Source organism: Dasypus novemcinctus, chromosome 18 (assembly GCF_030445035.2).
Source record: "Dasypus novemcinctus isolate mDasNov1 chromosome 18, mDasNov1.1.hap2, whole genome shotgun sequence".
NCBI classification, from domain to species: domain Eukaryota; kingdom Metazoa; phylum Chordata; class Mammalia; order Cingulata; family Dasypodidae; genus Dasypus; species Dasypus novemcinctus.
In genome coordinates this window covers 44,395,816-44,411,515 of record NC_080690.1, presented here as the reverse complement: position 1 = coordinate 44,411,515, position 15,700 = coordinate 44,395,816, and the positions used below count along the sequence as shown (strand labels likewise).

At 42.3% G+C, this 15,700-nt stretch overlaps 1 protein-coding gene across 2 annotated transcripts in view; it reads right to left on the bottom strand.

Annotated features, from left to right (window-relative positions):
- The window catches only part of MYLK3 (myosin light chain kinase 3), a 79,362-nt gene extending 64,745 nt beyond the window's left edge, over positions 1-14,617 (bottom strand). Inside the window, exon 1 of one of the 2 annotated variants that reach the window (XM_004479674.4) lies at positions 14,414-14,617. In XM_004479674.4, coding sequence (XP_004479731.2) covers positions 14,414-14,431 — 18 coding nt within the window. In that variant the 5' untranslated portion in view covers positions 14,432-14,617. Of the gene's footprint in view, positions 1-1,077; positions 1,232-14,413 lie in introns of those variants that run through there. The other variant, XM_023584969.3, reaches the window with a different exon arrangement.
- Between the last annotated feature and the right edge of the window lie 1,083 nt (positions 14,618-15,700).

Genomic DNA, 15,700 nt, shown 5'->3' with positions numbered 1-15,700 from the left:
ATAAACACTTTAAGTAAAAATAGTGCTGTATCTATTGTGAGGATGGGAAAGAGGGAATGGGGAGAGTAAAAGAGCTAAGTCTTCATTTATCCTAGTGGGAAATCCATAGATATATACAAATTTGATAATCAAGTAGCTAAAGAGAATGTGGAGGTGAGCACCTGAAGAAACAGACGAAAGGCTTACATATGGTTGCTCCCAGGAGCAGGGCAGGCACGGGTGGTGCAGAGCTCCAGAGCACAGCAACTGAAGACACTGCATGCACCACACCCATTGTAATTTGTAACAACAATGTTCCAGCACACAGCCATGTTCTAATAAATATTATGACAATTTTCTGACAAATGGAAGCCAAATGTCTTGAGGTAGGGTGTCCTTTTCCATTTCACACTAGATGCAAATGGGCTGGCTGCACATCTGGGATGTCCTCTGAACACAGCTTTCATCATCGGTGATGTGTGCTCATAGTGCAGTCGCATAATGTTGCCCTTTGAGTGTTAAATATAAATGAAAGCCAAGGCCCGGAGCCTGGCATAGGGTCAGCACATGTTAGCTCTGATCAGGTCTGTGGTCCTCCAGTCCCCACTCCCGCCCTCAAGTTCAGCCACCAAGATAGTCATGTGCCCGGTCACTGTGTGGAGGAATGGGGGCAGGAGGAAGAGGGAGGAGGCGTTTCCCAGGCCTAAATCAAGGCCCATCCCCAGGCACCTGGGTGGACCCAGGCCACCTCCCCAAATTCTCAGCTGGCAGCTGAACCCTCCATTAAGCCAAGTATCCTTAGGAAAGGAAGACAATGATGAAAAAGAACCCCAGGGGTGCACCGGGGCCCAACATGGAGGACGTTGGGGTTAGCTGCCTTCAGACACTGCCACCCACCCACCCAGGCACTGGGGAAGATCCAGTCTGACCATCCCCAGGCTGAATTCATCCAACGAAGCTTTCTGCTGACTGAGTTTCCTGGGTCAAGAGAGCCCAGAGCTGAGGAACAATTGTCACCAGGGCTCCCTTAGTCCCGTGACCCTTCAGATTGCTCCTCAGGCTCCAACTTCAAAGCCAACTGGAGTGGAGCTACCTTACCGCAAATGCCTGGGTGTAATCCGACGCCCGCTGCTGGCCTCTGGCGCTGGGACCGTGCAGCGCGGGAGCCGGGCACAAAGTCCCCATCCTGTGGCCACGGTCGGGCCAGCTCCGTGTTTACTTCTCCTGGAGACGGATGCTGCCAGCTGCCCCGAGCCTGGGAATGAGGAGCCAGCTGCACAGGATGACTTCTCTAGAAGGACTCGGGGGCCGTGATAAGCCTGGCATTTCCGCTTATCTCTGAGTCTGCCCCAGGCCTCCCGAGGCATGCAGAGGGTTGCTTGCTTATCTGCTTTGCGGGGCTCTATCTGCCTCCGGGGGCCTACTTCCTGCCTCACTTAGAGGAGAGTCCAGCTGTGAAACAAACACCCTGCGCTGCAGGAGGGAACACACAAGGGCTGAATCCTAGGGCAGAGATAGGCTGAGTGCAAAAAGCCCAGCATCCTGAGCCCAGGTTCCAGGGATGGGCTGGAAATCATCGCCTTGGTATAGCATCTAGGACAGAGGAAAGTTCTGATCAGTAGTAGGACTGCCACCCCGCTTTTCTTCCAGGGGGCGCTCTCTGGAAGCACTCTGGCTGGGAGCCTGTCAGTCGCCTCTAGGAGGGAGGGTCTGGCAGTCCTCTAAAACTATTCAGGCAACAACCACGAGGTCCAGAGTATCCCTCTCACTGGAGACCTCAGGGAGGGCTCCCTGCCAGATCTTCCCAGAGTGGCCCTGGGGGGGCCAGGCCTTGCACACATGGACACACGTGCCCCGGCACATACACACATTCACGCTGTTCCTTTGGCCAAGATATGTTGAAAATTTATCTTTTTTTTTTCTTTCAGTATCCACCCCTATTCCCTATTTAGAGTGAATCTTACCTCACATAAAGAGTCTTGGTAGGAGGTAATGCCCACCATTGGGGATTGGACCATGTCCCCTACAAAGACATGTCCAAGCTCTAACCCCTGGACCTGTGGGACTTCCAGCCTCCAAAACTAGAAGACAATAAATCCCTGTTGTTTAAGCCAGCCAGTGTGTGGTATTTGTTGTAGTATCCCTGACAGACTAAGACACCCACCTCTGGAGACAGACTGCCAAACCTGAATGGGATTCTGGGCAACCACTTGGCCTCTCTCCTTCAGTGTCCTCATCTCTAGAAAGGTGCTGCAATAGACCCACCTCACAGGCTGGTGGGAGAATTAAACGAGATCTTTCAGTTGAAGCACTTTGATCTGTGCACACAGTGAATGCTCAGTGAATGTTACCCTCTTCACTCTCCTTCTGCTCCCTGTTCCACATGCCCTGATCAGATGCTATACCTGGGACTTTTAATCTTTGAAGAGTGATGCAAAGAGGAAGAGTCCAGTGTTTTTAACTCCCAGTGAGGCAGGGGTAATGCCCTGTGACCAGGTTCACTGCAGTGACTGATTCTCATCTTCCCTGAGCTGTGTGTTGCCTTCCCCTACTTGATCCACCTTCTGGAAAATTCTCTTTCGACTTAGGGTGACCAGAATAATTTTCAATTGCTCACACCTGAAAATAGACTAACTAAAATGGTCCTGAAGCTAAAAATAAAATAAAATCAAAAATAAGAAAAAGTGGAGTGGATGTAGCTCAGTGGTTGAGTGCCTGCTTTACAGGTACAAGGTCCCGGTTTCAATCCCTGGTATCCTAAAAATTAAAAAAAATAAGAAAAATAAAACATTTTCTGTGTTTGCCAACTGCCGATTCAGAAAATTCCATTTGCTAGTTGGAGCCAGGTCAACCAGTTTTATACCACTGCATTGCATTGCCTACACATCTACCAGCTCACAATGGTAAAGCACCTCTGTGTGCAAAATGCTTTGAGGAATGTCCTCGCATTTGTAACCCAAGCAAGGTGGACAGATTATGATCCCCATTTTACTCATGGAGACACATGGGCTCACAATGAAAGCCAATAAAGAAGGAGCTGGGTCTTGAGGCTGGCTCTATTGCCCCAGGACCTGTGTTCATTGCAGATGAGGAATTCCCCCCTACTCTCCTGCATCAGCTTACCTGCTTACCTACCCCACTCACCCTGCTCACTCTGCTCATCATTCACCTGCTCACCCTGTTTACCTGCCCCGGCTGACAGGATTAAGAGAAGGGCCAGACCCTATGTTAAGCACGTTAGATGCAAAACCCCAATTAGACCCCACTACGACCCTATGAATTAGATTACTATTTATCATCCCCCTATTACTGAAGGGGAATAATGTAGATAACTTAAGTGGCTTGCCCACAGTCACTCACAAAATAATGGAGCCAGGATTCTGGCTCTGTACTCATAACCTATGCCATTCTGTCACTTTTAGAGATAGAAGGTTCTCAGAGATGATAGAGTCAACTCCTCTATTTTGAGGATGGAAACTCTGAGGCCCAGAGAGGGGGAAGGATTTTCTTATGGTCATATAGCAAGTCAGTGGCAAAGATGGAGGACTAGATGGTTAAAACTGATACCCTCGGAGTGGTGATTGATACTGTCTTACTCTATGGGTTTGAGAGATATGTGGGGTGAAATTGGCCTGTGTACCACAGGCCTGGTTCAGACAATTGTCTGAGGAGATGAGGAGGTGACCCCCAGATGTCAACATTGGTTGCTAATTCTTTCAAAGTTAAATATCTATAAAATGCCTCATCCTGGTCATGCAGAAAGATAATAAAACAAAAGTCACAGTCCCAGAACTGTGTTGGGGAATATAACGTATAACCTAACTGGCATCCCTAAAGAGGTAGAAAGGGAAATGAAAACTGCATGGAAGCTTGGCCTAGGCTTGGGGGAAGTCCCCTGCCAGCTCTAGGTAGCTGATGAGTCTGGCCCCAAGATCTCACTGTCTTCTGTATTCAGCATTCCTACCCTGGGTGAAGCCTCTTCATCATTTCCTTCCCCACATGCCCAAATGAGATTTTTCTTTGCCTGAACAAGGTCAGATGGCATCAACCTGAAAATACTAGAGAAGAAGAAAAAAGCACCTCAGGAGCCAAATCCAGACCAGCAGCCACTCATTCATGTGTTCATCCATTCACTCATTCAACATTTAATGAGCATTTATTGCACCAGGCCCTACACTTCAATAAATAATAAAAGTGCCCGTATTTATTGAGCACACCTATGGCACTGTGCTACATCTTTACATAAATTATCTTTTCTGCTCCTCACAATAATCCTAAGAAGAAGGGACTATTTCCCCCATTTTGTAGACAAGGAGACTGAGGCTTGGAATGACTGAGTCACTTTTCCAAAGTCAGTAGCAGAGGGTGAATTTAAACCAAGGTAATTACACTCCAGAGTCTACATATTTAACCCCTTGACTGTGCAGCCTCCCACAAGCTCACACCCCTGCTGTGGACCATGGGAAACTGCTCATAGTCTGGGCAAGAGTAGAGGGATAGTCACTCACTGCTAGATGTAGGGCATGGACTAGTCCAGCAAACGGGATGGGTGGGCAAAACTGCATAGCATATGAGTATTTTCAGTCTTCTCTCATATCTTCCTGTATCTGATAAAAATTATTTTATCTTCATCTGTTCAAACTCTCTCCCATCAGTCTGTCTGAGGAGAGGACTTTTTAGCATCAAATGTAAAGAATGGGTAGCCAGAGGCTGAAGCACTAAGAGCAGGGAAGGAAAGAGGGGGTGAGACAGAAACAGCAAGCAGGGCCTGGGGGGTTGGTGAGTGATAGATGCAGGGCAGTCCCATGATGCAAGAGAACAGTAAAGAAAGAAAGGAGAATTTGGAAAAATGTTTACTGAGGAATATAAATGGGTCATCAGGAATCACAAGGAGGAAAGACACAGCATCTGGGTTCCTAGTCTTCATAGAAATTCAGCCAAGTGGTACCAGCTCATATTCAGGGTGTAGGAGACCTTCTTGGAGGAAATGGACTTGAATTTAGGTTTAAAGAATGGGTGAGATTTGGGGAGGTAAAATAAAGGGGCACAGAGTGAAGGAAAGCCCATATGGAGCCTGGCAGATGGAAGGGATGGTGCAGTGACTGGCCTCAGGCCAGGAGGTATTGATGGAGACCTGGCTGATCCAGCAGGTGGGACCCATTAGAGGCTAGACCCAGATAATCAGGCAGAGATGTTTATACTCAAGATAAAGAGCCAACAATCCTATGGAATATTTTGAGCTGGGGAGAACCATGATCAAATTGGTGTTTAAGAATGGATGGAATGGATGGAAGTGATACCTGGATGAGGGTGTCAGCACAGGTAGTGATACTGTGATGTTCTGGGATGCTGGAGATGTTTTACTTCCTAGATGGTGGTCATATGAGTGATGCATATGTTAAAGTTCAATGGAGATTGTGGGAAGATGGCTCTAGGACTATCCTTCCATCAGAACAATTAATAAACAGGCAGGAACTGTCTGAAACAACTATTTTGAAACTCCAGAGACCAGAAGAACACTGTACAGCATCCAGGGAAGAGTAGGAGGAAAGGACTGATAAATTATAGTAGTGAACAGTAAATTGCTCTCTCTGTGTGGTGGCTACCAGCTCCCTTCCCCCACTCTCATGGAAGCCCACAATGGGGTCCAAGCTCTGGCTACCTTGTAGGTGAAAAGGGACATAAAAATCCTCTTCCCCAAGAACAGGGATGAGCACAGGCAGTCACTGATCACAGCTTTTGATTACAGACTTCAGATCACTGGGGCACAGCTCTGAGAGTAGACATTGTTTCAACCCATCCTGCACAAGATTGGCAGTGGTGGAGAGTTAAGGATGCTACAGGGTTATATGAAGGGCTGCATTTGCTGAGCAGACCAAGAAATCTCAGCTTTGGGGAGTCATACAAGAAGCTCTTGGCACTCTTCCTGATTCCCTCCTCAGAGCACTTTGGAGCCAGTCTGCACACCCCCTTGTAGTTGAAAAATACTGACTTGGGAAAGCCCTCTCTGGTGTGCCCCTCCTCTCAGAATTTGCCTTCCAGACAAATGCAGCCTGAGACAACAAAAGAAGAGTAAGAAATGATTGAGTCAGAAGGTCAGTGGTAAAGGCTTGCCAGTTTAAAACACCCAGGAGGAGATCTGTCTCCTAGGAAACAGAGGGGCTACAAAACTCCAATACATGAAGATCTACAAAACAACTAACAAGCAAAACCCAGGGGCAAGATAGAAGCCCAGACAGTCAAGGAAAACCATGAACACTGAATTCACTTTGGCAGACCTTCCTGAAAGGAGGGATGAAGCTTGAAAAAAATCTGTCTTATCACCAGTTAGTTACAATACCAAGAAACAGACATCTCAGGGAATATATCCCAGAGTTAAAATGTACAGTGAGTGACAAAAAGAGTACAAGACAAACAAAGAAACAGGAAATGATGGCACACCAAGGGAAAGAGGATAAAAACCCAGAAAACGCCTACAAAGAAGAACAGAATGTGGACATAACAAATAAAGTCTTAAAAAAAATCTTAAAAATTATCATGGACATGAAAGAAAATATAGAGAATGGACTAAAGGTTATTAGGGAAAACAATGAATAAACAATATGAGAATCTTAGAAAAGAGAAAGAAATTTTTATTAAAGGAAACAGAACAAATGAAGTTGAAGGTCACAATAACTGAAATGAAATATACTGAGGAGAGTTTGAAGAGCATACTAGAGCTGGAAGAAGAAAGAAATCAGTGAGCTTGAAGTCAAGACACTTGAAATGAGTCAGTGAGGAGCAGAAAGAAAAAATAATTTAAAAGGTGAAAATAGTCTAAGACACCTCTGGGATACCATCAAATACACCAATATACACATTATTGATATCTCAAATGAGAAGAAAGATAGACAGGGGCAACAGGAATATTCAAAGAAATAATGACAGAACTTCCTAAACTTATCAAAATACATGAATATGCACATTCAAGAAGCACAAAGAACACCAAACAGGATAAACATGAAAAAAAAATACACCCCATTATATTGAACACACTATCAAAAGCAAAGGTCAAGGAGAGAGTTTTGAAACCAACAAGAGAAAAGCAATTTGTTATGTACAAGGGAATCACAGTTAGATTGAGGGACAATTTCTCATTAGAAACTATAGAAGCAAGAAGTCTGTGGGTTAAAACACTTCACAGGGAAACGGACTTGGCCCAGTGGTTAGGGCATCCGTCTACCACATGGGAGGTCCGCGGTTCAAACCCTGGGCCTCCTTGACCCGTGTGGAGCTGGCCCATGCGCAGTGCTGATGCGTGCTAGGAGTGCCCTGCCACGCAGGGGTGTCCCCTGCGTAGGGGAGCCCCATGTGCGCCCCAAAAGGAGAGCCGCCCAGCGTGAAAGAAAGTGCAGCCTGCCCAGGAATGGCGCCGCCCACACTTCTCGTGCGCTGACGACAACAGAAGCGGACAAAGAAACAAGACGCAGCAAATAGACACAGAGAACAGGCAACCGGGGGAGGGGGGGGAATTAAATAAATAAATAAATCTTTGAAAAAAAAAAAAACACTTCACATACTGAAAGAAAACAACTGCCAACCTAGAATATTATATCCAGCGAGACAGTCCTTCAAAAATGAGGGAAATATTAAGACATTCCCAGATTAAATAAATAAATAAATCTTTAAAAAAAAAAGACATCCCCAGATAAACAAAAGCTGAGGGAGTGCTGTAGACCTGCCCTATAAACAATGCTAATGGGAGATCTCCAGACTGAAAGAAAAGGACACAAGAGAGTGGTTCAAAGTGACAAAAAGAAATAAAAACCTAAGGTAAGGGTAACCATTTGGGTAATTATAAATGGCAGTATTATTGCAGTATATTGATTGGTATGTAACTCCACTTACTTCCTATAGATACTAAAATGCAAATGCATATGGGAAACGGACTTTGGCCCAATGGTTAGGGCGTCCGTCTACCATATGGGAGGTCCGCGGTTCAAACCCTGGGCCTCCTTGACCCGTGTGGAGCTGGCCATGTGCAGTGCTGATGCGCACAAAGGAGTGCCGTGCCACGCAAGGGTGTCCCCCGTGTGCGGGAGCCCCACGCGCAAGGAGTGCGCCCGTGAGGAAAGCCGCCCAGCGTGAAAAGAAAGTGCAGCCTGCCCAGGAATGGCGCCGCCCACACTTCCCATGCCGCTGACGACAACAGAAGCGGACAAAGAAACAAGACGCAGCAAATAGACACCAAGAACAGACAACCAGAGGAGGGGGGAAATTAAATAAATAAATAAATCTTTTAAAAAAATAAAAAAATAAAATAAAATGCAAATGCATAAAAAGTAATGAAAAATTGGTGGTTTAAGACATACAGCATACAAAGATAAAAGTGGTAACAAGTACAAAAAATAGGTGGGGGAGAATGAAGGGTATAAGAAAAGTATATGTGCATGCTATTGAAGTTGTTATCAAACCAAATATGGTAGTTATGTATTTATTATGTTAAATTTTAACACCATGGTAATCATAAGGAAAATAGATGAAAAATATATCCAGACAGAAAAGAGAAAGTACTCAATATCGTGCAGCAACAACAACAAACAAATAAATATAAAAGTAGGCATTAATGGAAAAATTAAGGAGCAAAAAAGATATAAAGCATATAAAGGCTAAATAGCAAAATGGCAGAAAATAGTCCTGCATTATCAGTAGTGACTTTAAATGTAAATTGAGTAAACTTTCCAGTCAAAAGGCAGAGATTGGCAGAATGGATTACAAAAAGCATGATTCAATTCTATGTTGTCCTCAAGAGACCTTAAAGTAAAAGATAAAGCCAGTTGATAGTGAAAGGATGGGAAAAATATACCATGCAAACATTAACCAAAAGAGAGCAGGAATAGCTATACTACTATAGATAAAATAGACTCAAAGTAAAAAGAGTTATGAGGGACAAAGACAAATACTAATAAAGTGGACAATTCAACAAAAAGATACAATTATAAATATATATGCACCTAACAGCAGAGCCCAAAAGTATATGAAGCAAATACTGACAGATTTGAAGGGAAAGACTGATGGTTCCACATTAATAGGAGACTTTAATATACCACTCTCAAGAATGGATAGACCATCTAGTCAAAAGATCTATAAGGAAAGATGAGACTCAAAAAATACTCTAAACCAACTACACATTACAGACATATACAGAACATTTTGCTTCCCAAGCAAACCAAAACAAAACAGAATATACATTTTTCTTGAGTGCAGTGAGTGCAGGATAGGCCACAAAACAAGTCTCAGTAAATTCAAAATTATTAACATCATACTGTATATTCTCTGACCACAACAGAATGGAGCTAGAAATCAATAACAGAGGGAGAAATGGAAAAGTCACAAATATGTGAAAATTAAACAACATACTCTTAAACAATCTATCAGCAAAGGAGAAATCACAAGCAAAAATAGAAAATATCTTGAGGCAAATGAAAACACAGCATACCAAAACTTATGGATGCAACAAAGGCAGTGCTGAGGGAGAAACTGATAGCTCTAAATGCTTACATTAAAAAAGAAGAAAAAATTCAAATTGGAGACCTAACCTTAAAACTGGAAGAAGGAGAAAAAGAAGGGCAAACTAAACCCAAAGTGAGCAGAAGGAAGGAAACAACAAAGATTAGAGCAGAGATAAATTAAATAAATTAAATAGAAAACAGAGAATCAACAAACCCAAAAGTTGTTTCACTGAAAAGATTAATAAAATTATTAAACCATTAGCTAGATTAACAAAGAGAAAAAAGAGGATACAAATCAGAAATAAAAAGGTGTGGGAAACGGACTTGGCCCAGTGGTTAGGGCGTCCGTCTACCACATGGGAGGTCCGCAGTTCAAACCCCAGGCCTCCTTGGCCTGTGTGGAGCTGGCCCATGCGCAGTGCTGATGCATGCAAGGAGTGGCAGGGGTGTCCCCCGCGTAGGGGAGCCCCACGCGCAAGGAGTGTGCCCCTTAAGGAGAGCCGCCCAGCACGAAAGAAAGTTCAGCCTGCCCAGGAATGGCGCCGCCCACACTTCCCGTGCCGCTGACGACAACAGAAGCAGACAAAGAAACAAGACGCAGCAAATAGACACAGAGAACAGACAACTGGGGAGGGGGGGGGGCGGGATTAAATAAATAAATAAATCTTAAAAAAAAAAAAAAAGAAATAAAAAGGTGGACATTACTTCTTACCATGCTGAAATAAAAAGGTTTATAAGAGGATACTGTGAAAAACTGTATGCCAATAAATTAGATAACCTAGATGAAATGGACAAATTCTCAGAAACACACAAACTACCTATGGAAGGAATAGAAGATCTCAACAAACCAATTACTAGTAAAGAGATTGAATCAGTCATCCAAAACATTCCAACAAAGAAAAGCCCAGGATCAGAGGGTTTCACAAGGGAATTCTATCAAACCTCCAAATCTGCTCAAATTCTTCCAAAAATTGAACAGGAGGGAATATTACCTAACTCATTCTATGAGACCAATATCACCCTCATACAAAAGCCAGATAAAGATACCACAGAAAAAGAAAACTACAGACTGACATCTCTTATGAATATAGATACAAAAATCCTCAATAAATACTAACAAACTGAATCCGAAAGTATATTAAAGGAATTATACACCATGAGCAAGTGAGGTTTATCCTTACTTTGCAAGGTTGGTTCAACATAAGAAAATCAATTAATGTAATACACCACATTAACACAATGAAGGAAGAAAACCACCTGATCATCTCAATTGATACAGAAAAGGGATGTGACAAAACACAGCACCTCTTCTTGGCAAAAACACCTAGAACACTAACAGTAGAAGGAAATGTCCTCAACATGATAAAGGTCATATATGAAAAGCCCACAGCTAATATCCTACATAATGGTAATAGAATGAAAGCTTCCCTCCTCAGATAAGGAACAAGACAAGTATGCCCTCTGTCACCACTATTACACAACCTTGTATTGGAAGTTCTTGCCAGAGCAATTAGGCAACAAGAAGAAATGAAAGGCATCTAGATTAGAAAGGAAGAAGTAAAATGTTCCCTGTTTGCAGGTGATATATTATATACAGAAAATCCTGAAAAAATCCATGGTAAAGCTCACAGCTAATAAATGAATTCAGCAAAGTGGTGGGGCACAAGATCAATACCCCAGAATCAGAAGTGTTTCTATACCCAAGAACTCAAGAACATTCAGATCAAGAACTCAATAAAAATTCATTCATAATAGCAACTAAAAGAATCAAATATCTATGAATAAATCTAACCAAGGATGTAAAGGACTTGCACATAGAAAACTGAAAAACACTGCTAAAAGAAATCAAAGACCTAAATAAATAGAAGCACATTCCACTTTCATAGATTGGAAGACTAAATATTGTTAAGATGTCCATCATTCTGAAAGCAATTTATAGATTCAATGCAATCCCAATCAAAATTTCGACAACCTTCTTTGCAGAAATGGAAAATTGATATGGAAGGGTAATGGCCCCCAAATAGCTAAAGCCATCTTCAAAAAGAAGAATGAAGCTGGAACTCACACTTTTGGATCTTAAAACTTATTACAAAGGTACAGTAATCAAAACAGCATGGTACTGGCACAAGGACAGCTATATAGGCCAATGGAATAGAATTGAGAGCTCAGAAATTAGCCCTCACATTTAAGACCAACTGATTTTTCACAAGGTAACAAAGACCACTCAATTGGGAAAGAATACTTTCTTCAATAAATGGTACTGGGAAAACTAGATCACCATTTAAAAAAAAGAAAGAGGACCCTTACCTCACACCTTATATAAAAATCAACTCAAAATGGATCAAAGACCTAAATGTAAGAACCAGGACACTAAAACTCCTGGAAGAAAATGTAGAGAAGCATCTTCATGATCTTGTCTTAGGCGATAGTTTCTTAGACTTTACACCCAAAGCACAAGCAATGAAAGAAAAAATTTAAAAATGGGGCCTCCTCAAAATTACAAACTTTTGTGACTCAAGGACTTTGTCACAAAGTAAAAAAGACAACATACTCAATGGGATAAAATATTTGGAAGCCACATATTTGATAAGGGTTTAATATCCATAATATATAAAGAAAACCTACAACTCAATAATAAAGAAAAATTTTTTTAATGGGCAATAGACATCTCTCCAGAGAATTTATACAAATGGTCAAAAAACACATGAAAAGATGCTTCACATTGTTAGCTATCAGGGAATTGCAAATCAAAACCACAATGAGATACTGTTTCACACCCATTAGAAGGCTGCTTTAAAAAAAACAAAAAAACAGAAAAGTGTTGGAGAGGATGCAGAGAAACAGGAACACTCACTCATTGCTGATGGAAGGTAAGATGGACGGTTTGGCAGTTCCTCAGAAATCTAAGTATAGAACTACCACATGATCCAGCAATCCCACTACCAGGTATAGACCAAAAGAATTGAAAGCAGGGACTCAAACAGATATTTGCACATGGATTTTCATAGCAGCATTATTCACAATTGCCAATAGATGGAAGCAACCCAAGTGTCCATCAACTGATGAATGGATAAACAAAATGTGGTATATACATAACAATGGAATATTATTCAGTGATAAAAAGGAATGCAGTCCAGATACGTGTGCCAACACAGATGAACCTTGAAGACATCATGTTGAGTGAAAAAAGCCAGACATAAAAGGACAAATAAAGTATGATCTCATTTATTTGAAATAATTAGAATAAGCAAATGCATATACTCAATATCTAGAATAAAGGTTCCCTGGGGATGGGGTGGGGATTGGGAATGGGAAGGCTTAAAATGTACAGGGTTTCTGTTTAGAATGATGGAAATGTTTGGGTAATGGATGGTGGTGATGGTAGCACAACATTGTGAACACAATTAACCACACCAAAATACATAGCTGAATATGATTAAAAAGGGAAATGTTAGGCTGTATATATGGTAACAGAATAAAAATTTTAAAATACAAAGTCCATGGAACTATAGTACACAAACAGTGAACCCTAAATTAAACCTTGGATTATAGCTAATGGTACAATTATAAAAATATGCCTCATCAATTGTAATATATGTTCCACACCAATGTAAGGTATTAATAATAGGGTGGTATATGGGATGCATGGTTGTTTTTTAACCCCCAACTTCTCTAATTAAAAAAATTATTTCAGCTAATAAAGAGAAATGATTCAATAGAAAAATTTCAATGGACCGTAAGAGTCATGCATTGCACTTCATGTCAGTTATACCTTAATCAAATTCTGTTAACATAAAAAAAAAGGGTGGACCTGGCTTCAGGGTACAGGTCTATTGAGAGGGCCTGGGACTAGCATCCACAGAGAAGCTAAAATCCCCAAGTGTTTTCCACCCCACCCCACCCCCAACACCCCCCAACCCCGGGGGACATGTGCTGTTGTCAAAACACAGGAAAGCTAAGGAAGCAGAGGGGTATCTGAGAGGACAAGTCTTTGAAATTTCTTCTGCAAGTGCCAACTGAAGTTTTGAGGCCCCAGTATGCTAGCAGCAGAAACAGGACCCCTCCCCATGGGTCTTCCCAGATCTGGTAGTTGAGGATATCACCCCAAAAGCAGGTCACAAAGCAGCAAGTACACTAGAATCCCATTTTTTGTTTAAAATAGACAATGTATACTCAGAAAATCTTTCAGCAGTATGGTTAACTCTGCATAAGATTGCAGATAATCTTTATTTTCTGCATTTCATCTTATCTTCTAATTTTTTACAGTGAAGTATAATATTTGTTATTAAACAAAAGTATGTTTTTCTATAATAGTCACCATTCACCTGGGCCTTTAGGAATTTCTGTATATAGAGACGACAAATCAAAGAGAAGTTTAATTAACCAAGAACACAGAGTGATAGGCTCCCTCAGGACTCCAGCTAAAAGAAAACAACATTTAATAACCTTATTGGGAGGTCAGAGGTCAACTGCTTAGCCTGAAATGAGCAAAAAACACTTACACATAAGATATTCCTTAGAAATAGCAGAGCCCCACGGGGGGAAAGCAACTATTCCTCCCTGCACTTTCTTTTTCAAATAGATTTTTGCTCTCTTCCAACTTGGGAAGGAAAAACTTCACGTAAACGACATGGTACAATTAATTTGGGAATTTTTAAAAAGGCAAACATTTGGCAACAATCACAAATTATGACATTTTCAAATGACTGAAGCACCTCTGAGTATTACTAATCACAGCAAGAAGTGGAACACAGTTCTGAAATCTGAGTTACACATGCAAGACCCCCAAACCTGACAAAGATGAATGCATGCACTTAAATCCCAGAGCTGTTAGTTTTTTTGGTTGGTGTTTTTTAATCCAAAAGTGTTTTCTGGAGAATCTACACATCCTAATGCACCTACTAAAAGCACAAACACACAGTAAGTTTATCATCTGCACTTACATACCACCTTCCTTCCATGGATCCCCAATGGTCTGTCAGAAATAGTGTTTTTGTATGTCCCCAGTGAGATGGATAAACATTGTTACCTCCATCTTATATGCAGATAAACTTAAACATGGGGACAGTTAAATGGCTTGTCAAGACAAAATCCCTGCAAGCAGCCCTCTGATCTCCCTCCCTCCCTTCCTCTTCTGACCGTTCCTTTGGCCCCAGTTTAAATCATGCACGCAAACCATTGTTTCCTTGGTGATGGAGGGGCATTCTATTTCCTGCCCTGAATATGGCCCAGAGCCCTGGCTGCACTGCATTTAGCCACAAGTGCATCAGCCGTGTGTGAGTGGGGACAGCTTGGCTCCTTGGAAACCTAAGTGGCATGTGTCAGCTGGCCTGGCCCCCTGAGAGCCACTCCAGGCCACCTTGCCAACTCCTCTGTGGCTGCCCAGAGCAACCCACAATCAAGGTGATGACGCCTCTTGGAGCTGGGTGAACAACTGGGAACACCTCAAAGGCAAATTTGCAGGGACCGCTTCAGTCCAGAGCTGAGGAAAAATAACCCTTAGACATCTGGGACCCAGGCCCGAGACCAGTGCAGCCCACCCACTGCACATTTCTACGGACAGCACAGCAAAGTGTGCTGGTCATCAATTATGTTCCTGATAACCTGCTGCCTCCTTGAATTTACACTTCCAATTTCCAGTGGCAGTGTTTATTTTTATGTTCTATTAATCATAGAATTAACAATGCATCCTAGAATGACCACTCAGAATCAGATCCAGAAAAATAAGAAAGTTCTAAGAGCATCCAGTGGGTAGCAGGAGTTTGAAAAATGTTCCTCTGAGGATGGTATTCACTTTTTAAAAAGATTTATTCTATTTATTTTATTTTTTTATTTATTCCCACCCCCCTTGCCCAGATGGTTCTCTCAACTGTCTGCTCACTGTTTGCTTGCCTTCACCAGGAGGCACTAGAAACAGAATCCAGGACCTCCCACATGAGAGGGAAGTGTCCAGTGGCCTGAGCCACATCCACTGCCCGCAGGCTGCAGTGTCTGTTGGCCTCTGCTTGCTGGAGTGGGAGTGGCATCTAAGCTCATTACAGTGGGAGGCAGCATCTGCTCATCTTCTTTTAGGAGGCAACAGGACCCAAACCCAGGACCTCCTATGTGGTAGGTGGGTACCCAAGTTGTTGAGCCACATCCACTTCCTGATAGTCACTCTTAGAAATTGGAAATAGAATTTTTTTTCAATTCTCTGTCATATATTGTCCCTTATAATTAATTTCAATTAG